The following is a 26,416-nucleotide window of genomic DNA, read 5'->3' on the forward strand; positions in this document are numbered from 1 at the left end:
ACACTGCAGGCCTCTCTTCTCAAAGGGCATGGTGGCTTTTGTGGGGAAGGAGAACAGATGTTTATCATCTTCTTTATTATGTTTTGCTGATTGAAAATGCTCTGGGTGCCTTAGGGAGACCTGTCCAGTTACGCTGTCAGACCATCTCCCTCTCAGTCCTCCTGCAGTAACATTTGAAACTGGGGACAATTTTATCCAACTTTGACATAGTTATAAGAAAGGAGCTGAGTAGTGGTGTGTGGTCAGAGGGGAAACCTTGTTCTCGATGCAGAAAAAGGCAGTCAGTAGTATCTCAGCTCCATATTCGGAGAGGGCAGAGAGCTGGTCGGCCACTGAGTAAAAATACAGGTGGTGAGCCACAGCATTGCCCACTACTGCCAGTTGGTCCACGCAGGAACTGGAAGTGCTGGCCAAGAAGAGAAGGGACGGGGAAAATGCGATTGAAACTCCTCCAAAATTAGGTTACTATTTGCATCACCACTTGTAAAGATACCTTGTTGAACAGCTGGTTTTTAGCTTGATGTTTGTAACTGAAGTAATTTCTTTCAGGTAACTGAGGGAATGGATTTGATACCTGACTTGAAGCCCTTTGGGCTTCTGATGTTGCTTCCCCATATAACATATGCTCTTTGCCCCATTTTTATGCCAAATATCTTAATGGGCATCCAAATTCTACATTTGGCTACTCAGAACAAATATCTAAGGAACTGTTTAGTTTGGGGGGGGGGGGGGGGGGGGCGGGGGGAGGAGGTGGGAGGAAAGGTAGGTTTGGAAGAAAGCTGAAGTTTCACATCCAGATCTGCAAGTTTCTGCTCATTCATGACCTCCCAGAGGAGGCAGCTGAGCCTCACAGGCTTGTTTCTCTGCAGATACAGGTGTGCCCTAGCGTTGGCAGGACTCATCCAACCCAGGCATTTCTTATCTCATTGTGGTGGAAACCCAGAAAAGGCCATCTCACCCGGAAAGCCAATACCTGGCAGACTGGACTTGCACCAGTTACAAGAATGCTATGTGATGGTCTTAACATGGTGTTGAGATATATGTGAAAACTGAGTGATTCTTTGAATTCAAGGAAGTCCAGGCTAATTTTGTTCTTCTGCCCAAGCAGATTCAAGCTTACAAGTTCTGCTACTTGTAAGATCCATGATGCAGCCTTCCTGTATATAACAGTGAGCTGGAGAGAGAGAGAGGCAGGCTCTTCCAATATCTGGTAGTTACAGCACTCCCTGGAAGAGAGGACCCAGGGTTTCAGTCCCAGTATGAAGGGCTAGTTAACCTCCAAAGATAATGTCCAGCAGTTAGACCACCTTCCTGGCAAATGTGTCCACTCATGCAGATGGGGCAATGGGGACCGGGTATGCCCTGTGCAGGGTGGGTGTTGGTCAGCAAGTGCCAGGACATGGTGGTCCCTGATCCCTCAGCATAAAAAGATGTCGGAGTCTAGCCTCAAACAGCAGTCCTTCTCTTTATAGAGGAAAATAGATGTTGTTTAAAATATGTAATGTGCTCAAAAATCTGTCTAGCTTGAGTTGTGAACATGCAAGAGGCATTATTTCATCTTCATAAAAGGAATGTGCATATGAATTACCTCACACTTGGAAGTAACAGTTTTCAGAATTGCATTTGTCAATGAAAGGAGCTGTTTAGGTTTTTTTAAACTTGCTTCTGTTCTTTGAGTAGGCATGTTAACATTATTTAATGAATTCACATTTGTAATATGCAAAGACCAATGTGTAATATATAGGGATTCCCTGAAAACGTCGTCTTCAGATGATACATACAGTAAACCCTACCAGTCAGTGGAACCAGAAAGTCTTTTTTTCTAGCATTATTCTTCATGAATGGAGTATTCTCTGCCTACTTTGAGTCCATTTTGAATTTCAGGAATAAGCTGCTGTGTTCTGTACAGAAATGAGAGAGTACTGATGAAGATTTCTGGCTACCAACTGCAGGGCTGAGTTACGTTTTATTAACAGTTTACAGAGAGGAGGACATCTGAGTTCACAATTAAACGCTGTTTGAACATACTGGTTTACCCATACCCAAAACAAGTGCAAAGGAGGCTGGAATAAATATGCCCAAATGTTAAATGGTCCGTGATCTGAAAAATTGCCTTTTATTAACAGTTGCATCTTAGCTACATATCTAGTGACAAGCACTCCATGCAAATTGGCTGCAGGCTCCGTCCAAGCACAGGCTGCCTGGGCTGAAATGGGTCTGTGCTTTATTTGCAAGTCTGTAAGTTACGTTCCAAAGAGCCAGCCCTGTGAAACCGTTGTTGGAAAGCTAGGGAAGCATCAGCAGCAGTGCACTAGCCAGAAGCCAGTTTATCATTACCATCAATCAACCTTGACAATTTCTTCATTAGTAATAAGGGGGTGGGGTGCTCGTTTTTATTTGCAATGCTTGGTTGCAGTTGTCTTGGTGAATCTTTAATGTGTCATTCAAGCTTACATATTACTTCTGGTAGTAATAGCATCTTTATTGGGACTTTATTAACTGTGCCTTGATCTTTCTTATCCTTTCCATTCTGAATATGTTTTTGGAGAAACTAAATGTTTCAACTGTGAGGGCAGAAGCAGGAGGGAGTTAATTCCAGATGTCAACAAGAATTGGCAAGTGAAATTAGAGATTAATTTCTTTCATCCAAGTTGCTGACCATATGAATCAGCTCATGGAAGTGGCTCGTGCAGACTGCCTGGCCTCATTAGCACAGGTGACTCTGCTTTCTGTAGAGGAAGGCAGGGAGAAGGGGGGGAGCTCTGTGCAAAGCCAGGAGTTGTGTATCTGTGAGGCGTGCAGGGAAGCACATGTGCTTTAGGGATTCGTATCCCATAGGAAAACATGGTATCTGTTTTAGTAAGTTTTACCTGGCAGGACTGATGGCTCCACATACAAAACATCTTTCTTCTAGATTAAAATCTAGGAATATGCTTTCTGCTATTTAATGTCAGAGGGGTGTATGCGTATGTGAAAGAACTTTAGAAGCAGAAAGAACTATGAAAGTTCTTAACCCAGTTGTTTCATGCTTCCTCTTCCTCTTCAATTGTGTGTGAGCCATGAGGTATCTCAGACAGAAGTACCATGGCAGTGTTCACAAGGAATGCATCTGTCAGCTCTGCCTTGTGAGGAATGTAGCAGTGGTGATTTGCCCTGAATAAATTAGATAAGCCATAAATTCATGGCTCCACTGGGAGGTGAGGGGTTAGTGACGTCTATCTCTGGAGTAGCTGTTTTAAGCACAAGTGATGAATCAAGAGGTTTATCTCCACTTCACAGAAGGTGAAGCACCTCATCAGCAAATACTTCATGTCACTCGTGGCCAGCCTGGATAGCCTCTCTGCTGGGAGGTTCTGTGGGGTTTGTTTAGCTCACCAACACTACATGACACAGCTGCTTTGACAGGAGAAAGTTGTGAGCACATTTAGGTGCTAGCTCGAGGAGCCTGGCCATTCTGAATTATGCTTTGCAAATAGTCTTAGTTTTGTAAAGAGTCTTCTCACACAAAAAAAGTTCAGGATAATCCCTTCTCTTGGCACGCTAAAGAAAACTTGCACATACATGTGTAAGTGTAGTTCTATGTGTTTTTATAGCTAAAGTGAGGTAGTAATAGCTCCGGGCTTGGTGAAGATGGGAATTGTGCAAACTTTTAATTGTATTTCAACTACTTATTAATGCTGAGACATCTGCAACAATCATGGGCCTCTGCTGAAAAAATCCTTCTAACTGCCCAATTATGTGAAGAATTTGATATTTTAAGCAAATAAGGTTTAGGCTAAAAGTATATATTACCTTTTCAAAGACACACACGCCTACAATGCCGGTAAGAGGATGTTTGTTTTGCAGCGCTCCAGTATTCCAGCTGCATTTATCTAAACACCAAAATGACAAGACTGATCTCCACATGCTCCCTGATCAGAAAGTCAGAGAGCAACTTGGAAAATGAACCCTGCCTCAGAAGAGCATTTCTGTCTAACCTTCTGAGAGATCTTAGGCAAATAAGTAAGGTCTTGAAATTATATGGTCATAATACAATCCCCGTGTAAGAAGCAACATAAAGAAATAGATTTGTATGGTATCTAGTGCTCTCAGTTCGTGCTGAACTTTGGCACTGCCAAACACACCTGGTAGCAGAGGACTGAGATATAGGTGAAGATACAATATATACTCCAAGCATGTATTTCAAACTCACATTGCTTCATCACTGGGGTGGGGTGGGCCTTTGCTGCTTCTTGTGGACTTTTGTGAGTATGTACTACAGAACCCCAGAAAACACAAATGCTCTGTTCTTCTAAATAACTGTTTTTCTTAAGTTTCATATGGGAAAAAAAACCATAATCTCAACCTACTCGTGTCTTAAGGACTGAAGTTTATAATCTTTGAATACCCATGTCTTCGCAGAGCACTCATGTTAGCTATTTAGTATAATAGTTCTGAGAGGATCCTCAGGGCACACCACGGTAAAAAGCAGAGCACAGTAGGCACCCAGGTGATTCATGCAGTTGCTCCTTAAGGAGCATTATAGAGGACTATTTCAGGAAACGTTTTAGAACAGAAGAGAGATTAGCAAGATGTTGAGAACCAAACATACATTACTAATACTAATGAAGTTATTGGCAGCACAGAAAAGCATGATAAACCAGAATATTTCTTTCTTTCACTATTCTTTGTCCTACATTTTCTGTTGGACTCAATTTTATTATTCTTGTTAGTAAAAATTAAGATCCAATACTAAAGCATTTAGGAAACACGGTGCTGTCTGCACTGTAGGCCATTAAATCTTTGTAAATCAGCCCTGGAATATCATCCTTTTTGATGCATCGTTGTTGGATTTTTTTTTTGTATGGTGGGTTGCTCTAATTGCAAATTGTCTAGATGAGATCCCACTTGTGTATTGTAAAACCACCACAAAGCATAATTGGATGAGTCTTAACCATTCTTGGCAGTAGTCAATCTCTTCTCTCCCAGTAGTTTATGAAGTAAAGGAAAGGACAGCTTCAGTGTATGTAAAAGAAAGTATTGGCTACTTCTTTTTTTTTAATGAAATCTTTTTGTGGATGGGGAGGAACAGGGAATCTCCAGCAATAAAAATGTCAAAAAAGATCAATGAACCCATTAATGACTAAAAAATGCCATTTGTTTCAGCAGCTTCACTGTGTTGCCTGCCAGTAGCCAAAAACTATGCTAACATCCTGTTGTATTCCTTTTTTTATTTATTTAAACTAATTTTAAAATCTGTCTTCGGTTCCTACCTAGCTAAAGGAAGACAGAGGGAATGTGCATACTCTTCTAAATTAGACTCATGGCCATTTTTAAACTTTCTTTCAAATGCAGTAACACTAACTGAGTACAAGGCAGTCTGCATAATTACTGAGAGGTGCAGCCCCTCACTGGATTTTAATTCTTGGATGAAATGTGCACAACCTGGTGCATAGGCTGTCATCAGAGCTCACAGACAGCCTTGCATCTGTCCAAGGCGACCATGGCGTTCATGTCCCATGCCAGGCATCTTTCCCAAACTTAGCAGCTCTTTGGAAAGCCATAAATTGATCGTCTCTGCACTTCAATACTTGGCTTGAGAAGTTTGGTAAGGACTGTTTGTATGGCAAGACCTGGATTCAGAGTTAGTGACTGATACAGGATTTCCTTTGTGCTGCTTGTTGTTGGTGTATGCTCAGGCTTTTTCTGAAATAATAGGGCTAAGCAGCTTCTGGGGTGGACTGTTAGGAAAGTAGGTGTACTGTTTATTGCATTTGCAAGTTTTCCTGTTCAGGGTGTGAAAAAATTCAATATAACATGGAGACATTCAGATCTTTAAAGTGCCATAAAATGGTCATCAAAAAGTCACCAGCACCAAGAGGAAGCCAAAGAAGGCACCTCACTCTGTGCAAGCCTACTAACACATTATGTAATGTGAAACCTGAAAATCCTTTCGGAGCGTGGGGCTTTCAGCTCTCTCATAAGAGCACTTAGGAGTGGCAGCAGCTAAATATGCTGGACTGTCAGGTAGTCTTACTCAAGAAACATGGCACTATTTAAAAATTTCTGTTAGTGTCCTAAGAAAACATTCTAGTTTAAATATTTTTCATCAAAAGTAAAGCTTGATTAATTCGTTTATCTTACCTTTAACTACTAAGCAGGTTACTCAGGCAAGTATATAGAAAGGTTGGCTCTCTTTTTTTTTTTTTGGTTGAGTTGGAAAACTTCCATGGCAACATAACAGCCATTTATGCTTTTGAAAATTACCACTGTCTGTTCCCATTCTTAGACAGAGGAAGTTACAGCCAACATTTACTGCAAGCACACTGTCCTTTGTGGAGCTTGTAACAGCAACTATTAGCCAGTGCAGTTGTATTTACTATGGGTTGTGTGTCTCAGTGACAGGGAAAGTGGGGAGGGGAAACACTAATAGTATTTTACATATTTAATTTTTTTTTTTTTTGTCCTCAGAACTTTCCATGTCACTGTTTCTTACTCTGACTTTTTCTTCCCCCACTCCTTCTATTTGGGCCTGTTTTTTACTGATAGATTCTTTATTCTTTTGCTTCATCTCACTGGGGGAAGCCCCTTTCAAGTGACTCCCACTGTTCATGTGTTGTTCCTTTAGGGTGTTACCTGAGATTTCTCTGAACATGTCTGCTCATCCTTCTTAGAAGTCTTTAATCCCATGAAAAATCCTTCAGTAGTGGTTCCTACAGCTGCATTCACAGTTTGTAAGACTGAAATGCAATCATCTTCTGGTAACTCCTTGGGTTATCCCCTGAGGTTGGTCCTGGATCCCATTTGAAATGAAACAAAATCTAGACCACACACCTTTCAGTCTGTCCTTTTCCCTCTTGGCCTGGTGGAACTGAGGCATCTTCCACTAGTCCAAGATGGCAGGTTGAATTCAGAAGGCTTGAACTTTCCTCTGATGTGTAGAGCTCATTTGAGTGGCTTTAGTTTGCAATGGCTTAAGTGTCGTTGCACTGAAATAGACCGATAAATTCAGATTGCGTGCCATAGGAAGTCATGAGGTACTGCTGCTGTGTCTTGAATTTTCTCCATGTTGGAGAAACACCAGTGTAGTCACCTATCACTGGAGACTGTCTAGTAAATGATAAAATTCCCTAGAGCTGCACCGAGTGTACAATCTTTGGTTACTTTAGCATTGTGGTATAACTTTATTCTTACTTCTGTTGATCCTGGTGGTGTGTTGCTGAATTCTGTGCATCCCATGTTCTTAACTTGCACATTTTAAAGTTCCATGCTTTCCTTTTAAGACCAAAGCATCCAATTTATTTGTAAGACTGTGGTTAAGGAGTAGCACTTGCAAGCCACCATTCACTGGGAAGTTGAAATTCCCATTAGGCTCATAGCCATTCCCATTTTTACTACTAATACTACCTTCTGTTATTACGCACTAGCTAGTCCCCAGAATTCTTTCTGCCCTAGGTCAGAATGGATACATATCTAGCTAGTTGTGGTTGTGTTTGTTTTAGAAAATGAAATATTAGACAACAGAATTAAAAAAAAAACAAGAACAAAAAATCACCAAACGCCTGACCACACCAAACTGAAAGAATCCAAGTATCCTTGTGAATCTCTAAAAACACTGACCTGCCCTCTCTCACAGAGGGACAAGTCCTGCATGGCTCTGATCTTTTGTTTGCTTTAACCAATACAGCAATCATTTCAGTGAAAACAAAGACCTGACCATCAGTGGTTTGCAGTGATACAGAATAGCATGATCCACCAGTTCTGTTATTGTCATTGGAAATTATTGCTCAGCAAGATGGGAGAACTTTTCTGGGAACTGCGTGTTCTTCCGTAGGCTTTCTTTCAACTTGGAATTCAAGTTGTGTTCCATGTGTTACCATTTCTTACATTACTCCTCTGAATTTTTAACAGCCTTATTTGAGTTGGCCTATGAACTTTGCCATCCCCCCAAACCCACACTTGTGGTCTGCCAGTCCACAAATCAGCTTTTCAGTAAATGTGTAATCACTTTATGGCAGAAGAGTCCCTTTTATGTAGGTTTCCAAAAAAAGTTAGACTTCTGAAATCAGTACGGCAGTCTGCATGTGTGTGTCCATCTAACTGGCTATCTAGTATTCGCAACAGGATGTTCAAAAACCTGTTGACCATCATTCCCCCACTTCTGCAGAAGTGTAATGAAAATGGGCATCTGAGTAGATGTCTCAGTGCAGCAGGCTTGTCTACTGACAAAAGAGAAAAATCTACAAGCCATAGTAGGCACATGGAATCCTCTCAGGAAATTCCTAAATGGCAAGAAACTCTTCCATCGACTTGGATAATACAGGACTCTGAAGAATTTAATGGCAAAACTCAGATCAAAGCTTTACGGCTTCTGCTTCTTGTGGATTATTTGGTGGCTTGGAGACATTAAAAGAGATGTTTGGGAGGAAAGTCTCATCTTTTTGCATTCTTTGCAGGGTCACTAGTTGATGTTTAGTTAGTTGATGTCATTATATTGATGTTTAAATAAGTCAGATGGAATAGGCTCTGAAGGTACTGGTTTTGCCTTATCCATGAAAGCAGCTAGCTCAGGTGCAGACATCAGTGTGTCAAACACCTATATGTGCGTGCAGTCCCATGCATCCCACTTCTGTGATCTGTTTTAGCAGGGGATAAGTATAGGACCTTTTTTGAGGGAGAATCTTGTCTGTCACTACACCCTGCTCAAACCCATTGATGCCAGCTCTTTAGGAGCCATGGGTATGTCCCCTACCAGCACTGGGGGACAAGGCCTGCTCCAAGTCACAGCAGTGAAAGCAGATCTAGCAGCTGTTAGTGTAGCTGCACCAGTGCACTTCAGAGAGCTCTTGGCGGCTGTGCAATGCAACCAGTGCTGTTGTGGGGGGAAATGTGGTAGAGAGAAGCACCTGACCACCCCTACTAGGATTATCAGCTTCTCTGTCATAAAAAGTGTGGCTTAAGCTATTTATTTCTGTAGGAAGACCTACTGTGTGCTAACAGGTAAGCTTCAGAAGCGTGTGTTTCAGTAATTAGCCCAGCTTGTTGATAAATTAGATGCATTGATCAAGTGTTTTTAAAAAATACCTTGTAGTACTAAATGTGTCTTGATTGCAAGCAGGCACCACCATCCTTGTTGCTGCTGCAATGTGAATGGGCTGTGTCAGGCTGTCACTGTATTGTAAGCTCTGCTCCTTTCCATGTTTGCAGGATCTCACACTCCCACCTCCTGGGATGCCAAGGAGAGCAGTGTGGAGCAGGAGCACACCTCCTGGCTTCAGTGAGCACAAGATGGCCATCTCAGGTGGCAAGCACTGGCGGGGCAAAGCTGACTCTCTTGGTGTGGTGGCTGCCTCCTTGGTGAGCCAACTGTCTGACCAGCAGAAGATGAGTGAGTCCCCTCTGGGCCGGTTCAGAGGGGTGTATTTACCTCCTGCACTGCATCCTTTAAATAAGACATTCATCAAGGGTGGCAAGTGGAAGGATGTGGATAGTGCCCAGGAAAAGCGCAGGTCCTTCCTGCATGACTTCTGTGAGAGATACAACAGCAGAAAGAAGCTCCAGACCCACCTCGTGCACCTGGTGTCAAGAATTTACGTGGAGGACAGGCACAAGGTCCTGTACTGTGAAGTGCCAAAAGCAGGCTGCTCCAACTGGAAGAGGGTCCTTATGGTGCTCAACGGACTCGCTGCTTCAGCACACAACATTTCCCATGATGATGTGCACTATGGAAAGCATCTAAGGAAACTGGACAGTTATGACCTGAAAGGGATACACACACGCTTGAACACGTACACCAAGGCTATATTTGTACGTGATCCTATGGAAAGACTGGTATCTGCTTTCAGGGATAAGTTTGAACACCCGAACAGCTATTACCATCCGGTATTTGGGAAGGCAATAATTAAAAAGTATAGACAAAATGCAAATGAAGAGGCATTGAAAACAGGATCAGGTGTTAGGTTCAAAGAGTTTATCCAATATTTATTAGATTCCCATCGCCCAGTAGGAATGGACATTCATTGGGAGCAAGTCAGTAAACTCTGCTATCCCTGCCTCATCAACTATGACTTTATAGGAAAATTTGAAACCCTGGAAGAAGATGCCAATTACTTTCTGCAGCTGGTAGGTGCTCCAGCTGAGCTGAAGTTTCCTAAATTCAAAGACAGACATTCCTCTGATGAGAGAACAAGTGCAGAAGTAGTGAGGCAGTACTTAAAGGAATTGTCTAAGGAGGAGCGACAGCTGACCTATGACTTCTATTACTTGGATTACTTAATGTTCAATTATACATCACCAATTGTATAGCACCAGAACAGCTCCAGGCTTCTATTAGATATTTATCATTTTGGGATTCAAAACAACTTCTTTGATATTAGCCCTGAAAGGAAAAAAAATTACTGCTTAAGTGGAGTTGTCTTGTCTTAGTGGGGATTTTGTAAGCTAGGTTGAAATCAATTGACATTGAGTTATAGGAAAATGAACACAAAAAAAAAGACCTGTAAGCATTATAAATTGCACTACAATGCCTGAAAAAGCTGCTTTTACCATTAATGATTATACTGTGGAAGTGGTAGTGCAGACAGCTGTTGCATTAGCTTACCTAATGTTCTTTTTAGGGTTTAAGGAAAAAGCATTCAGCTATATCATGATTTTTGTGTGTGTGTCTGCTTTAGCAAAAGTTTTTGAAACTATTTTTAAATGTCTTTTTTATTTTCTGTCACTTATTAATAAAGAAACACTGACTAATTTTCTAAAATGCTTGCAGTGTTCTCAGTATTAAGGCTTTTGGTTGTTTGATTGACATTAGAGTGTCGCTGGTTTTAGATCTGGTAATTTTTTATTGAAGGATGTTTTGAATACAAATTCATAAAACTACAAATGACGCAGTAGCTCAACTGTTGAGCAGAGTAAGTTTGGGTAAGCCTGCAGTCTGAGGTCATGGTCCACTACCCTGTTTTGATTGGTGCACTAATTTATGATGGACTCAACGCCATGATGCATATTGTGGTCCCAGTATTGAAGATGGTCTTCATCATTGGTGATAGGAAAAAGTCTTAGGGCTTGTAGCTCTGAAATAAGGTCTGCACTGTGAAGCATCTTCTTTGCAACTGTTGTGACTGCTCTTGGTCTGCCAGTGTCCAATCATCAGCCTAACTCCCAGCAATTTGTTACCCAGGATGCTTGTGTATGCCCATTTCTTCCTAAACCCAGGCACTGGTTTTGTCCCCACAGGTTCCTGAAGTCACCTGCGTTTTGCTGTCCTTCCTGCCTTGTCAGCAGCCAGCAGACCTAAGGGGTGAAGTGGATGGTGCAGTGTTATGTGGTGGGATGGGTACTGGTGATTTTTCCTAGAGGCAGTTGTGTCCAGAGTCCCATAGTCCTGGTTATAAAAGGAAAATGTACCTTCTGTCCTCCTCTTTCCTCCTTCAAGTGCTGTCTGACCAATACATATGGTTATTCCTGCAGCTCTCAGTTGCACAAGGTGTTGCAGGATGGGTGGCCACTGTGTCCCAGGAGGAAGGGAAACATCTGCAAAATAGGTAGGGAGAAATCTCTATGCCCTTCCAAAATAAGGGTGATGCTTATTCTTTGCTTTCTGAAGTGGTTTGGGACATCTTGCTCCAGCATCTTGATGTAGCAAGTTGTGGAATAAGGAAACAACCTGACAGGAATCTGATGCAAGTAAAACGTCCTTTTCCTCTGTTTCCAATGACTGTTCATGACCAGTGCTGTTGCTGTTCTTTCCCTCATCACAGGTAAACGTACAGCTTCAGTCCTTCCACAGGTGTAATAGTGGGTCCCTCCTGAAGGGAGAGAGTGTTCCTACATACCCTCACTGCTTGTTTCTCCCTCGGTTTTCTCTTTCCTCAGAAGAGGAAAAAAAGCCATCTCCAGCTTCTGTGGTACCAGCTTGTAACCAAGCAGGCTTTGCACATCTCTGTTTGCAGCCAAATGAGCAGCTCCAAGGGGGAAAGGTAAAGCATACTGGGTAGTCCAGGTCAGAGGTGTTGCTGTATAGGACCTGCAGAACCCATAACCAAAGCCAGCCTGTTCTTTGGGGCTGTGGAGTGAAGAGGAGGAGAAGGAAGAAGCCCACAAGCCACCATTACCATGAAGTGAGGAGAGATACAGCTCTCTGGCACCAATGAGGAAACACAGGGATGTCTTGGACAGGTAAATGTACACTGTTACTTGTATGAGTTGCTGCTGTGCCTAGATGGACCATAGGTGTCAACTTGAGAAGTATTTGGGACAGGATATCCTATCCAACTGCCCTGATGCACGCCTTTCCTCAGGTGAACAACATGTCTCTGTCTCCCCTTTTAGACTCAAGATGGTGTCTGACTTCTGAGAGAAATCCCTCCCAATTTTCCAGGGGGCTCAGTCTCAGAGCAGGGAGCACCAGGGCTGCGCCCCTTTTCCCAGGTCACTACGAGGACCGCAGGTGCCCTACAGCCAGGAGCTCAGCCCGCGGGGCAGCATGCTGGCCGGTGGCTGTTACTGAGCTACCCTCTGTCTTTACCCAGCATAGTTTATTATTGCTCTTTTTTCTTCAGCCATGCACTTTCATGACTGTCATTCTCAAGTGGGATAATGCATTAGAATGTTAAGAGCAGATCCTGACAGAGTTTTGATTTTGTGTCATCCAACCTTCTAACTCACATAAAAACTAACTTACATTTCACTTGGATTTGACCTTGGTATAAAAAGCGTCTTTTCCACAGGCGCAACAGAATTCTCCAGGTCCTGGAGAGTATTGATTCCCACCTCAAATCCTGAATGAATCTCTCTTGCCTTGTAGGGAGGCTATTGAAGCTGTTAAATAAAAAATAAATGTACACCAACCTTTGAATGTTTGTTTGGTTTGTCTTGACTGTTGTGGATATGTGTTAGTTCATTATTAGCTTACAGATAAAAAGTAAATTATGTGTCAATATTTTCGACAAAACATGTGAAGCAACAGTCTACATACGAGTTTTGTATTAATTCATTAATTCAGAGAAATAAACAATAGTAGATGACGAAGTCTCTGAAGAACTTAAGCCTCACCTTGAGCTTGCTTCAGTGACAAACTTGGGGGGAACATAATTGTATTGAAAAAAACTGTTCAGTCTCATAAGATTTCATCTACTAACTGGTCATAGATAAAGCTATTGTTTGAGTCAAGGTGGGGGGGTGAAAGAAGTTATTAGCAAATGTTTGTCTTCTGCAAATGAGAGGGGAAAATGATATTGCATCCATGGACATAGACATCAAGTCCCTGGATTGTCATCTTGAAAATCTGGTATGGTTGGCATTTGTGATTTAAAAGGGGAGGGTGCTACTTAAGGCCTTGAAAGTGAGTATGTGCACAGAAGCATAATTGTTTTAGCCATACTGTCATTCCACAGCTCTAGTGAAAGTAATTTAACTTCTCTGTATGCTCAACTTCAAATTTCATAGCCCCTAACTGCACTTAAAAATTCATTTTTTGAAAATCTAACCCAGACTTTTGTAAAGAGCAGCCTCTCCATAGTCATCTTCAGCGACCTAAGGGATTCAGATGATCTCAGTAGTGGAATCTAGATTGTACACTGCCTCATTAACCACATTTTGAAAATCACCAGCTTGCTTTGCCAAGAATTAAGTTACATGATTTAAAATTAACATAAGAGTTTAGCATAATTGAAGTGGGACTGTGATGTCTGACTTATGGGATTATAAGAGATAAAGGCATAATTTGCAGCATAAAAGATAACCTCTATTTTTAAAAGTAAATTTTAAAAGGTCAAAGTGTGAGGTTGGGTTGTAACTTGGCTCATATTCTGTCAGGCAGCTAGGCAAAAAGAAGGTCATCCACTATAACTAGTATATGATCCCATGTGCACAGCTGTGCACAGATGTTTGTTTTACTCAGAAAATTATATTGAACGTATGCAAAAGAGGAATGAAAACACACTCCACAACATTCGGTGCAATTACACTTCCAATACAGCTGAGCTGCAGCACGCAGAGCCTCTTTGGAGAGGCTTCATTACAGTAAATGCTTTTTAGTCATGAATGTTTCTTCACTTGAAGATCTCTAAGCACTTTTCTAATGCAGGTCGGTTGTCGGGGCAAGTCAAATGTGCTGTAAAGGCATTACAGCCAGCCTGCACAAGGGCTGGAGTGGGAGGAGAGTGCTCCCTTGGCTCATTTGTCTCTTCCAAATGCCATAGAGTCGTGTTTCCCTCCTGAAACAAAAAAAATGTGATTTTTGGAAAACAATGTTCCACGTTCTTCTAAAATGAACCACAATCAAAATTATTTTATATAATCATAAAGTAAAAATATTTTAAAAGATAAATTCAACCAAAATTAAAATAATAAATAAACAGCATAGGTGTGCATTCTCAAATTCTGATATATTTACCTACCATGGGCCAGTTTCCTCTTTCCATGTAGGATTTAGTGTGCAAAAGTCCAACACAGCCATTACCCACATCTATTCTAAAACTGCTGGTAAACTGTTGCTTTCTAGAAGTCAGAGGTGTGCAGCCACAGTGCAATCAAGCACTGAACATCCTCTTGGAATGTGCTCTGGTGTGACTCCCCCAAAAGGCCAAATTTATTGGAGCTACTCCTGACTCGGGCTGTTCTATCTTGGTGATATGTCATTGGAGATCACCACTTTAATTTTAAATGTAGTTTAAATTTAAATGAAAGTTACAGTCTGACACTTTGCAAAAGTCTGAGAGGAAAATATTTTACTGGAGCTTTGTATTGTGTATGTAGGTTATATATAAAAATGTTGTTTGTGCCTTCGGGCTACCAATGCATAAGATAAGTCTTTTTAACTGTAATGTTAATACTAGTTTATCAGTTGTATATAACCTTCTGTGATGCTTTCAAAACTAAATGAATTTGGCCTCAGAACCTAATGTCCGAAATCAAGACCATAAAAAATACAGATGCACCCATCCTGTATCAGCCAATTAATTTACAGTTCAGAGGGCAGGGCAGGAACAAAGTGCTGAGGGAGGTGTAACTCACTGACTCAGCCAAGGGAATCTGCCTTGATTTACTTTCTGCACTGATCTGCACTGATTTACTTTTTGAAATGTGTATACATGGGTAGGTGTAGGAAACAGTCATTTAATTTATTGAGACTATCTTAGATTAAATTTGGTCATAAAAATATCTATTTCTTGGGAGAACTGTTGAGCTCTTGGTGCTGTCCTTAATTGCAGAGAGTTCCACTGGTTTATTTAATGTTAGGTGTAGCTCTGCTCTTGCACTTCAGATACCTGGATCTTCCTCCAAGGTCTGTAACTTCGTGCACTCGTTGGACAAATAGGAGCTGCTGTCTTCCTCAGTTTTCCCCACCGGTGAAGTGGTCCTGTAAATGGGAAGTAATTATGTGCCTTCTAAAATCATTGAACTATGTGGGTAAATACTGTGGTTAGAAATTTGGTATTAATATGGAATTTAATTCATGGGATGTTGATGGCCTTTCTTTATCTTTTACTTCCAGTGGCTTGGAGGAAGCCGGGGACTTCCCAGCTTTGTTCCAGCCGAGAAGTGCATCATTCAGCTCTGTTTTGGGCAGTTGGCAGCCTTAAGAATACAAGCTCTGTTTCAAAACACTGTGCATCTGTCAAGCCTGCCCAGGCACTGCCTCGGCACAAAACCACTGCCAGGTTGTCTGACCAGGGGAAAGTGCCCCTCCGGTTCCTTTTGTACAGAGAGGAGCAGGAGCAGACAGAGACAGGGTGAGAATCTTGCCATCTCATTTTGTGCTGAGCCCAAATGAAGAGAAGCTGTTTTCTTCTGGTACAGTAGCCCTAAATAAAGCAATTTTCAACTAGAGAGCTCTGCAGCAGCAGTGGGTTCCACCCATGCACGCAAACTCCTGCCTTTTCCCAGGCACCAGGACTGCATAGCCCAGTACCCAGGGCTGTGTTCCCCCCAGACCTTGCTGAGGTCCTTCAAGGTTTGTGACAGTCTCCAGTTTACCTGGCTGCTAGCTATTCTCAGGATGTATCTCCTACTAACATAGCTGCTTTTTCTGTGGAGGTTACCAATAGCACAGGGACTGCATTGGTACAGACTATGTTGCTTAATTCTATTTGCCTTCAGAAATCGATGGGATTGACAACCCTGAGAGAGGGGAAGGAGTCCATATGAAAGGAAAGGGAAGAATCTCAAAGCCATGACCATAGCTTGGTTTTGGTTTCTAGAATACATAACTGTTGCTTCCTTTCCTCTGACATCTCACATACACTGTCCCACCCTCTTTAAGCATGTCAACACAAATGGGTGAGACTAATTGTTGATTTGCTCTCAGCTGTCAAACGTGAGCCAGCTCCAGTCCAGCACATCTATGTTATCATGGCACTGAGGCTGCACAAATAAGCCTGCCTCAGAGGATGGTACCGTCAGTCACCATCTGTGCACAAGTATCTGTCCTGTCCATGTTGTGTAGAATTTACTCCTATCTCAGCTTTTTTTTCTTTTCTCAAATTCCTCCCAGAAACCCCAGTTTCCATAGAACCTCCCAATACTGTTAATTTCCCAAGATTTGCAAGTTTGAAGCATCCCATATAATTTGCATTCAAAAACAGCACTCAGAGACATAAGGTGTAGGAGCAGAGCAGGTTTATTTGGGCATTTCAGCACCAGAAATGTAAATGAACACTTGGTGGATTGTAGATACACATCAGTGGGATCTTAAATGCTAAAGGTTTCATTTTCCCAAGCTAGTTACTTGGGTGTAAATATTGGATGTAGGCAGACTGGCACCTGCCTGTTGCATTGTCTCATTCTTAATAAAAGCAGTCACATGCACACAGAGACCGATTTTTAAGTTTTAGGGATGATCATAGAATCATAGAATTGTAGGGGTTGGAAGGGACCTCAAGAGATCATCAGGTCCAACCCCCCTGCCAAAGCAGCTCCCTAGGACATATCACTCAGATAGGCGTCCAGACGCGTCTTGAATATCTCCAGAGAAGGAGACTCCACCACCTCCCTGGGCAGCCTGTCCCAGGGCTCTGTCACCCTCACTGTGAAAAAGTTCTTCCGCATGTTGGTGCGGAACTTCCTGTGCTCCAACTTGCAGCCATTGCCCCTTGTCTTGTCCCCACAGACCACTGAAAAGGGGCTGGCTGATTCCCCCTGCATCCCCTGCTGAAGATAATTATAGGCTTTAATTAGGTCCCCCCTTATTCTTCTCTTCTCAAGGCTGAAGAGTCCCAACTTACTCAGCCTATCCTCATAGGGGAGATGTTCCAGGCCCCTAATCATCTTCGTGGCCACCCGTGATGGTGAGTTGCAGTTCATCTGAGACATGATGTGGGTCTAAGGAGATGAGTTCAGCCTACTTAGAAGCTCTGTCCCTACCGACTGGCACAAATGCACGTGTAAATGCATGCATGTGTTTAATAAAGGCACATGCAGCTGCACGGCATACATATGTAAGTCTTGTAGCATTCAGCCAAATGTGTCTCAGCAATAGGAGGAGGAGCTACTCAGCTTAAGCCCTGCATTTGACTTTAAAGTTCTTAATTGCACATAAGGCACACACTCTCTAAAGAAAGTGATTTCCCACCTGTTGGCTTCAGATGTATAGATAGGACTGAGATTATCTCTGGCTATAGCAGAGAATGAGTATGGTAACACTGTACGTGCAAAGTTATCAGATGCTGTACAGCCAGGTAGATATTTTATTGGCATGTTGCAGAGCCACGACATTATTCCAAATGAATCTGAGCTCATTGCAGGGGCTGCAAGTCTCACTCTTGCACAGGTTTTCTTTTCTCTTCTTTATCTTGCACAGGACAGGATGCTGTTGGGCCCATGGTCTGCAGTTTGGGCACCTGCACCTGCTTCTGGTCATGGATATGGCTACAGGAGGTTCCTTGATGGGCAACTTGGGAGGAGGGGGAGTGGGAAGTTTGCAGCATCTCCACTTTCAAGGAAGTTACAGTGTTACCACCTATAATGCACTCCAAGCCACAGATAGCAGCTGTCACCTTTCCTGTGACCTGCTATTCTCTTAAAAAGAAAAGGAAAAAACAAAGCAAAACAGAAAAGGGACAGAGGGAAAACCTCTAATGAGAACGGAGAATGTTAATTGTGGCTAGAGGTGACAGTGCACATTAAGAAAGTGCTGCCTTGCTGTTGTATCTCTTGTGAAAGCACGCTGAGACTACATCACAGCAAAGCTCAGCTCCGAGGGAGGATGATGTTTCTCGAAATCCTCGTGATCCCTGCAGGTCCTCCTGAATAGCAGGGAAAACACAAACACAGAACCAAAGTTAGACAAAATTGTTTTGTGTCTCAACCGTGCTGCCAGCAAATTCCTTTCTCCCATTTCTCTTTGAACCTTTCTGGCTGTCTCCAGCCAAGTGGGTTCAGTGGGTCCAGGACACCACACTGCCTCTCCACACAGAAACACCCCCAATGCAAATGCTGTCACTGGGCAGAATCTGGCTCACAATTCTGCCTTGCCTTACTTTAAAAAGGACTGCTGTTGCCAGCTTCAGCTGATACATGTTAGGCTACTCTGTCCACAAGTCAGTGTTCGGAGGAAGCAAGCAAAACTTTTTGGCTGAGCAACCGCTGCTGTCAGGCACATCAATAGGAGCTGCAGGGGACACCTCTGAAAAGCAGCTGGGCCCTAAAGGAAAGTCCTGAGTGTGACTGAAGAACCCAATTCCCAGGAAACTCTGCCTAACAGCTTTTTAGCATAAAAGGATATCCCTAAACATACTTTAACTGGAAGCAGCAGAGGCTGCTTTGCCAAACCCATGGGTTTCTGAGCAAGCCATGGAGATGGAGAGGGAATAATTTGGGAAATTGTGAGAGGTTCCTTTTAGCATTTTCAGTTTTCTTCCCCCCCCCCCCCCCCCCAACCTGACACCCCACCCCCTTACTCCCCAAGTCCTAAAGCATTTCTTTTACTTCTTGCAATTTACCAAAGGAAAACAAGATCTCCCACTGACACCTCTGTAGCAGAGATCTGCTCCCTTTGCTCTCCTGGTTGTAGAACCAGGCACACAGGCTGAATGAGAGAAGCTGGGAACTTGTTATGTAAAATCTACAGCAAGTGAGCTTTTCTAGTGCTATTATGCCCTGACCCCTTACTTTGGCACAGTAACAAAACCACTGAGACTGGACAGTTATAGGGTTTCCCAGGCTCTTTTTTTTTTTTTTTCTCTTCTTTCTGGCCTCATCACAAAACCCAAGTGAATCAATGGTGTGCCCAGACTTCTGAAATGGTCTAGGACTTTCAGTATCTTCTACACTCAAAGGAACAGTAAGGCAAGATGTGTATTTTATTTATTCTTTATTTAATCAGGACAGACTCCTGTCTAAAAATTCCTTGCTCTGGATTACAATAGAAACCCCTGATGCATTTTTCTATTTGTTTGACATTTGGTTTACACTATGATCCCTATTGCTTTACATTCACTTGTTTTCCTCGTGTGACTTAAATTCTCCATTTTCCCAACAAATTACACTTGCTCAGGTGATTATTTTCCCCTCCAAGACTTGATCTTTGTTCCACTTCAGCATCCTCACATGAGTAAAATTAAAAAAAATATATAATAGGGTAAAATAAAATAGAGGGAAGGGAAGGGAAGGGAAGGGAAGGGAAGGGAAGGGAAGGGAAGGGAAGGGAAGGGAAGGGAAGGGAAGGGAAGGGAAGGGAAGGGAAGGGAAGGGAAGGGAAGGGAAGGGAAGGGAAGGGAAGGGAAGGGAAGGGAAGGGAAGGGAAGGGAAGACGAGGTGAGGGGAACATTTTTGGCTACAGGCTACTAAGATTTTATAGGCATTTATACCTTTTTATGGTTTTGGAAACTTGTAAAAATTTACAGTTTCTCAGGTACAGTGTCAGCTCTTTGAAGCAATGCAGTTGGCATCAGGGTGGCCTATTAAGGATAAATTACAAGTTTCTGATTTTGGACAGCAAAAATTGCGTCACAAGGCTCTGTGGAAGTGCCCTTCTGTGCCTTTCACACCAAGTAAGTTCAGTTTAGAAGTCAAAACTCATCTTTGAAGAGCCCATTGTGCAAACTCTACCTTGCAACACTTAAGGCTGGGTGGCTTTCTGCCCCATCTCACACCTCAGGGACCAGCCACGTCATGGCGGGAACCTCAGTGATGACAGTGCTGGTGAGGCATGTAGCTGAAAAGAATCCCTTTCACAGGCATGTTGGCTTTGCCACGCTGCTGGTAAGAAAAATGTGCTCGTGTCTGTCAAGTATGCAGGGTGAAACTGAAAATCAGGTGGGTATTGTAGATGTTTGGCTTGTAGAAAAGAGGGACGTGTGAAGCCATAAACCCCTCAGAAATTTCCTTTTCTCTATGGGCATTCTTAGAAATGTAGATATATTTTTAAGAGGAATCAGACTTTTTTGGCTCATATCTTTGAAGAGGTATGATTCCTCCTTTTTAAATAGTAATTTAATACAATATCTGTCTTCACAAAACCAGTTCTCTCCATGAAACTCACAAGATCCACTGTAACAGCAACCTACAGCAGGGTTACTTACAGTCTGTGCAAAGCATGGAGGAAGGAAAAGGGAAAAGACTGATGAGTCTAAAGAGGTAAGCCATAAAGAATAGTCTCAGACTAGTTGCTCTGTATTAATAAGATAAGTCTGTAAACAAGTTAAAATAATATTCATTATTCCCAAAGTCTTCTGGAATAAATGCCTTTTGGCATTGTTTTTAATTATTCACACAGCTCTCAGCTTTTTTTCCCTTCAGTTGGCTTAGCAAAAGAGCAGTTTGCCAATCTGTAAGTGCCCAAAGAAGGCAGGCATGGAGGTTAGATTAGAAAATGTTGCTTATAAAGGAACACGAGATGTGGAAGTTGTAGGAGAGCCCTCTGGCCCTGTGCTTGATCTCATTCAGTCTTGGCAGATTGCATTCTCCACTCATCCTCCATCCCTGTGGGCTGCCAATACAAGCAAATACTGGACTAGAGCTTTATGACTTAAATGAATGTTTTCTGTGGCTGCATGTACTCCCAGAATGCACCCACTGGAGTTCAGTAGCTGAAGACAGAACATTGTTAACTGATTGGTTCTCCTATGTTCTCCATCCATCCATCCATCCATCCATCCATCCATCCATCCTTCCATTCACACATCAACTATAATCTGTTTATTAGTAAAGCTGAAGATGGCAGCAAGAAGTGTTTGTTTCTTGGCATTAATCTCTACTATCTTTATTGACATTTGAGCCAACACAAGAATCTCCAAAGCAGTACAGCTTCTGCCATAAAAGACACTATCTCCAAATCCCGTTTCTGAGTTTGAAACCTTCCTCCTAGTCCAGTGAAAAGGTGGCACCTGCATCACAAGTTATGAGGCTTCATCTGATGTTTTTTTTCAAGATGTAAACATGAAAAACTGTCAGAAATGAAACTAATGTTCTACAAAGGACTTAGAAAGAAAACCCCATGCTGTCAGATTTTCTTTAGAAGCCTATGGACAAAAGAGCTTTGACTTGTAAATATTCATAGTCAGACCCTGCTTTTCAGTTAGTTCAAAGAAAGATGAACCTTTGCATAGCAAAAAAAAAGATCAACATCACTTCTATGGCCTGAGGTTTTAGCTTTTAGGAGGTATTAATGTTGAGATGGAGGAAAATCCTGTAAAATACACAGTATTAAGAAGACAGTTGCTATTGTAATCTACAAAAGTAGCCTGAACGATCTGAGGTAAAACTGTCTTTCTCAGAAGATATTACATAAGCCAATTCACAGCACACATTTCCAGTAGGTATATAAATCCTGTGAATATGAGGCTGTATATGTATTATATATATTATCATTATATCACAGCAGGTGGCTAGGACAAAGTACAAATCCCTAGCATGGGGCACTCTGCCACTGAGGCTCAGCCTTGCCAAAAGAAGTAAACAAGGAAGAAGACTACCAACAACACGTGACAAATTTAGCAAGTTTAGGGTTGTTTTTTTCTCAATTACACATTGGGTGACAGAGGTAGCTGTGTGGAGCAGTGTGTTTGAGTCTTTCTAGAGGCTTTACCACAATGCCAGGTGGCATTTGTTTAAAGCATCGCCAGCGTAGGTTACCCATGGAGCGGTAAATGGATTCAGACCTGGTTGACAAATCTTGGAAAGTACTTAATGGACTCATCATGGCAGCAGTTGTCAGGGGTCTGAAGAGATTCCTGAGTCCTTGTGTGCTTCGGGGTTTTCCTCAGTGAGTAAATCTGGAAGTAAATATAGACTCACCGCCGGTATAAGTTAAACATGACTTAAATTAGTCGGTTGAGAAAAGGATGGCCAAACACAGCAGCCTGGATTGTTCTCTAGCATGATTCCAGTCAGACAGAGTGTCTGTAAAAGTTCATGTCTTGGAGTGAAACAAGACTTATCTGCAGAATGAGGGCTATATCCCAAGAAGGCCTGAGGAGCTTTCATGGAGGAGCAAGGAAGAATGTTTCCCCAGTGAGATGCTGTGGTAAGAATGGCTAATTCAATTCCTGGGTGTGCTATGAGAAATGCTTTTACTTTAGAATATGCCTGCTGGGAGCCCCATATTAAAAATGCATTTTAAAATGCATGTTGAAAAAGTGGTGAAGATACAAACAAGAGCTGGGGAAAAAGGAAGTTAGAGACGTTTCTTTAGAGTGAGACACTTTGAGACCTCAGTCTGCTTAGCTTATCAAAAGGATGATGAAGAGATGACTTGCTCGCATTATATAAGTATCCTCTTGGGGACACAGGAGAAGTACAAGAGCCTTTTTAATCCAGGAGAGAACAGCATAATAAGAACCACAATGTGGTGAATTCATACAAAAGCGGTTTATAGACAAAAACCATTTCTGATGATGAAAATTTTCCATCTTGGGAATGGGCTGCCAAGGGAATGGGTGGATTTTCTATCCCATAGAAAAGCAAGGGTGTTTTTCGTAAAATATATTTTTTAATGGTGGTGGGTCAACCCTGGCTGGATGCCAGTAAACCCCAAAGCTGCTCTATTACTCCTGTCCTCAATTGGACGGGGGAAGAAGATACAACAAAAGGCTTGTGGGCTAACATAAGGACAAGGAGAGATTGTTCTCCAATTACAGACTCAACTAGAAAAAAATAATCTAATTTATTACCAATTAAGTCAGATTAGGAGAATGAGAAATAAAGCCAAGTCTTAAAATACCCCCCTCCACCTCTCCCTTCCCAGGCCTAACTTTATTCTCAATTTCTCTACCTCCTTCCCACAGCAACACAGGGGATGGGGAATGGGGATTGGGGCCAGTTCATCACACACTGTCCCTGTTGTTCCTTTCTCCTCATGGGGAGGGTTCCTCACACATTTCCCCTGTTCCAGCATGGGCTTTCCTCCCATAGGAGACAGTTCTCCATGAAACTTTTCAACGTGAGTCCTTCCCAATGGCTGCAGTTCTTCACAAAGTGCTCCAGCATGGGTCCCTTCCAGGAGATGCAGACTTGCAGCACCAGACTACTCTAGCATGGGTCCCCACCAGGGTTACAAGTCCTGCCAATAAACCTGCTCCAGCCCAGTCTCTTCATAGGCTACAGGTCCTGCCATGAGCCTGCTCCAGCACAGCCTTCCCGTTGGGTAACAGCCTCCTTCAGGTTTCTCCACCTGCCCCACTGTGGGGTCCTCCATGTGCTTCAGGTGGAACAGCCTGCCTCACCATGGGCTGCAGGGGTATCTTTGTTCTAGAGCTTCTCTCTCCTTCTTCACTGACTTTGTTTCTCACAGCTCCTCGCTCGTTCTCTGGCTGCAAAAGCCACCACTACACTTTAATTTCTTTCCTTCTTAAGTATGTTATCACAGAGGTGCTATCACCATCACTGATGGGCTTGGTCTTGGCCAGCAGTGGGTCTGTCTCGTAGATGGCTGGTATTGGCTCTGGCTCTGTTGGACCCAGAGCAGGTTTCTAGCAACTTCTCACAGAAGCCACCCCTGCAGCCGCTGCACACCACACCCCACACCCCACAAATCTTGACATGCAAAGCCAAAACACAAATATAAGTTCTTAAACTCACTAAATGTGCCATAAAATCATCTAATTACTTTGGTTGGAAAAAACATTGAAGATCATCAAGTCCAATCATTAGCTTAGCTACACCATGTCCACCACTACAGTACATCCCTCAGTACCACACCCACATGTCTTTTAAATACCTCCAAGGATGGTGACTCAACCACTTCCCTGGGCAGCCTGTTCCAGTGCTTGACAACCTTTTTGATGAAGAAATTTTTCCTAATGTCCAATGCATACTTTCCCTAGTGCAACTTGAGGCCATTTCCTCTTGCCCTGTCATGAGGTGAAGTGTAATGGCCTACAATGCATAAAGTTAATGAGAAAATCCATCTAGTCTTAAACTCCATGATTTTTGACTAAGCTTTGTTCTCTAGGAAACTGTAGTTGTGGTGAGGGAAGAGGCTAAGCATTTGGTATTGTGGAGCTCAGAAACAGCAGCAGGACTGTAAGGGAGAGCAACTCAGATTGGTCAGGAAAGCATGGCTGGATGTTACAAGAGCATACCACAGTAGAACCTCATTATCTGTGGCTGATTTTCAGTGATTTCAGTGTCTCACCTAGCAAAGTCAGGCAAATCTTTTTTGACCCCTCTGGCTAAGACTACACAACCCTCAGCACACAGACCATCAGCGTGTTGGGCTGTTTTTGCGTCCCAGCACAGGTAGAGCCTCCTATACCCTGCCCTTAGCTGATGCATGTCAGTGCCCTCCCCGCCCAGCCTACTAAGGTAGCTACTTCTCTCCCCCATTTCCAGGCGAGACAGGATTCTTCTCTCACCTCTCCTGTACTCCTGTGAGTGAGCAGGGCTGCTTTCAGGCTCCTTCCTTCCAATCCATCAAACCCTGATACTCTCTGCCACTGGTGCAGCTTTTTTTGCAATAGGAGTCATGGCAGTTTGTGGCAAGAGGGGAGAAAAATCACCATTTTTTCCCCCCTATATTCCCAGGAAAGGGCCTGCCTGTGCCATGTTTGAATTTCTAGAGGTGAAAAGCCTCCAGGTGGTTCCCATTCTACCTAGCTCTTAATTTTGCTTTTCCAACTGTAATTGCTGCCTATTGAGGTAAGGGGAGAGAGAAAAGAAAAGGCAGTCAATCCAAACTGTCTCACGAGGGAGGTAATAGAGCAGGGCTAAGGAAGCTCAGCAGTCATCTAAGAGCACAGCTTCTTGTAAAACCTCTCTGAAAAGCTTGAATGAATCCCCCAAATGAATGGCCATTTTGTCCCTTTCAGTTCCCCTTCTCTAGCGTGGAACTCAATGTGCAGCTTGTGGACGGACAGATTTCACAATAAATAGAGAAGGGGAGTAAAACTAAACCCGCTGGAGCTTGGCCAGCAGCAATGTCAAATCTCTTGACTGATTTCCCGAGGAATTCTTGCTCTAAATGTCAGGAGAACATAGCCCTGCAGCCAAACCTGGACCAGACTGATACCAAGGCGTGACAAAATGAATGACCTAAGTAACAAGATTACACCACGGGAAAATTAAAACTTCAGAAATGTGCAAAGATCACATTTCAGTAAGCGGTGTTTTATGTAAGATCCTTTTAGTAGACAAAGCTTAACCCAAACTTACAAAATATAAATTGATGAGGGGAGGGGTGGGGTTTTTTTTTTAGTGGCAACAGAATGAAACTTTCAGTCAGTCGGGGAAGAAAGTCTGAGAGTTTCTGCAAGTGTCAATGGTTTCTGAAAGGCTTACAGCCTGCTCTCAAAGGCTCTTGTCAACAGGAGCCAAGGAAGGTCAAAGGAATTCAGTCTCCTAGGAGTCCACACCACTTCGAAAACAGCAACTAAATCCCTCCATCACTCAGGCACTTCTAAAAATCCTCCTGGAGCCTCTCCTGCCAGCGGCAGCGAGCGTCCCCTTCGCTGTGGTTACCTACAGCCATTCACACTCACAGGGCTGGCAGGAGCCTAAACAGCTTGGGGATTTCTGATCCTCCATCAGCTGTAGCTGGAAATGGTTGGCGGGTTCAAGATCCCTCAGAAAGGGCAGGAACACCCAGAGAAAGAGAGGGGAAGATGTATGTAAGCCTCGTTGCTTTTGGAAACCGAAAGCCTGAAGGGAGGCTGCAAGAGGAGCCACACGAGCTGAGGAGCTTAACGGCAGCAATATAAGGGACAGCAGTCCAGGTCTGCTGGGAGCAAGTGGCAAAGGTCTTAAACACTGAGAAAGCACACAGAATCGCCCAGGATAGATACCCATGAGACTCACCATAAGAGAGACAGGATTCTTCCCACACTGTCACTCAGTAAGGTGACAGAATCTAGTGCTAGGACTCTTTCTGTTGCTCTCCCTCATATTGTTTTAGCTGGAATTAGTTGTTTGCACATTCCTCTCTGACTTTGGCAGAGTGCCTTCTCCTCCATAGCAGACCAAACAGAAATCCCAGATCCAGCACGTTTCAACTGTCTGGGAACTC

General features: G+C 43.0%; 1 protein-coding gene across 1 annotated transcript in view; it reads left to right on the plus strand.

Annotated features, from left to right (window-relative positions):
- Positions 1-10,727, plus strand: part of CHST9 (carbohydrate sulfotransferase 9) — an 83,261-nt gene extending 72,534 nt beyond the window's left edge. Inside the window, exon 3 of the mRNA XM_084260875.1 lies at positions 9,187-10,727. Within this exon, the coding sequence (XP_084117001.1) occupies positions 9,187-10,284 (1,098 nt within the window). The 3' untranslated portion in view covers positions 10,285-10,727. The remainder of the gene's footprint in view (positions 1-9,186) is intronic.
- The last annotated feature ends 15,689 nt before the right edge of the window (positions 10,728-26,416 follow it).

This window comes from Gallinula chloropus, assembly GCF_964237585.1.
Source record: "Gallinula chloropus genome assembly, chromosome: 2".
Taxonomy (NCBI): Eukaryota; Metazoa; Chordata; class Aves; order Gruiformes; family Rallidae; genus Gallinula; species Gallinula chloropus.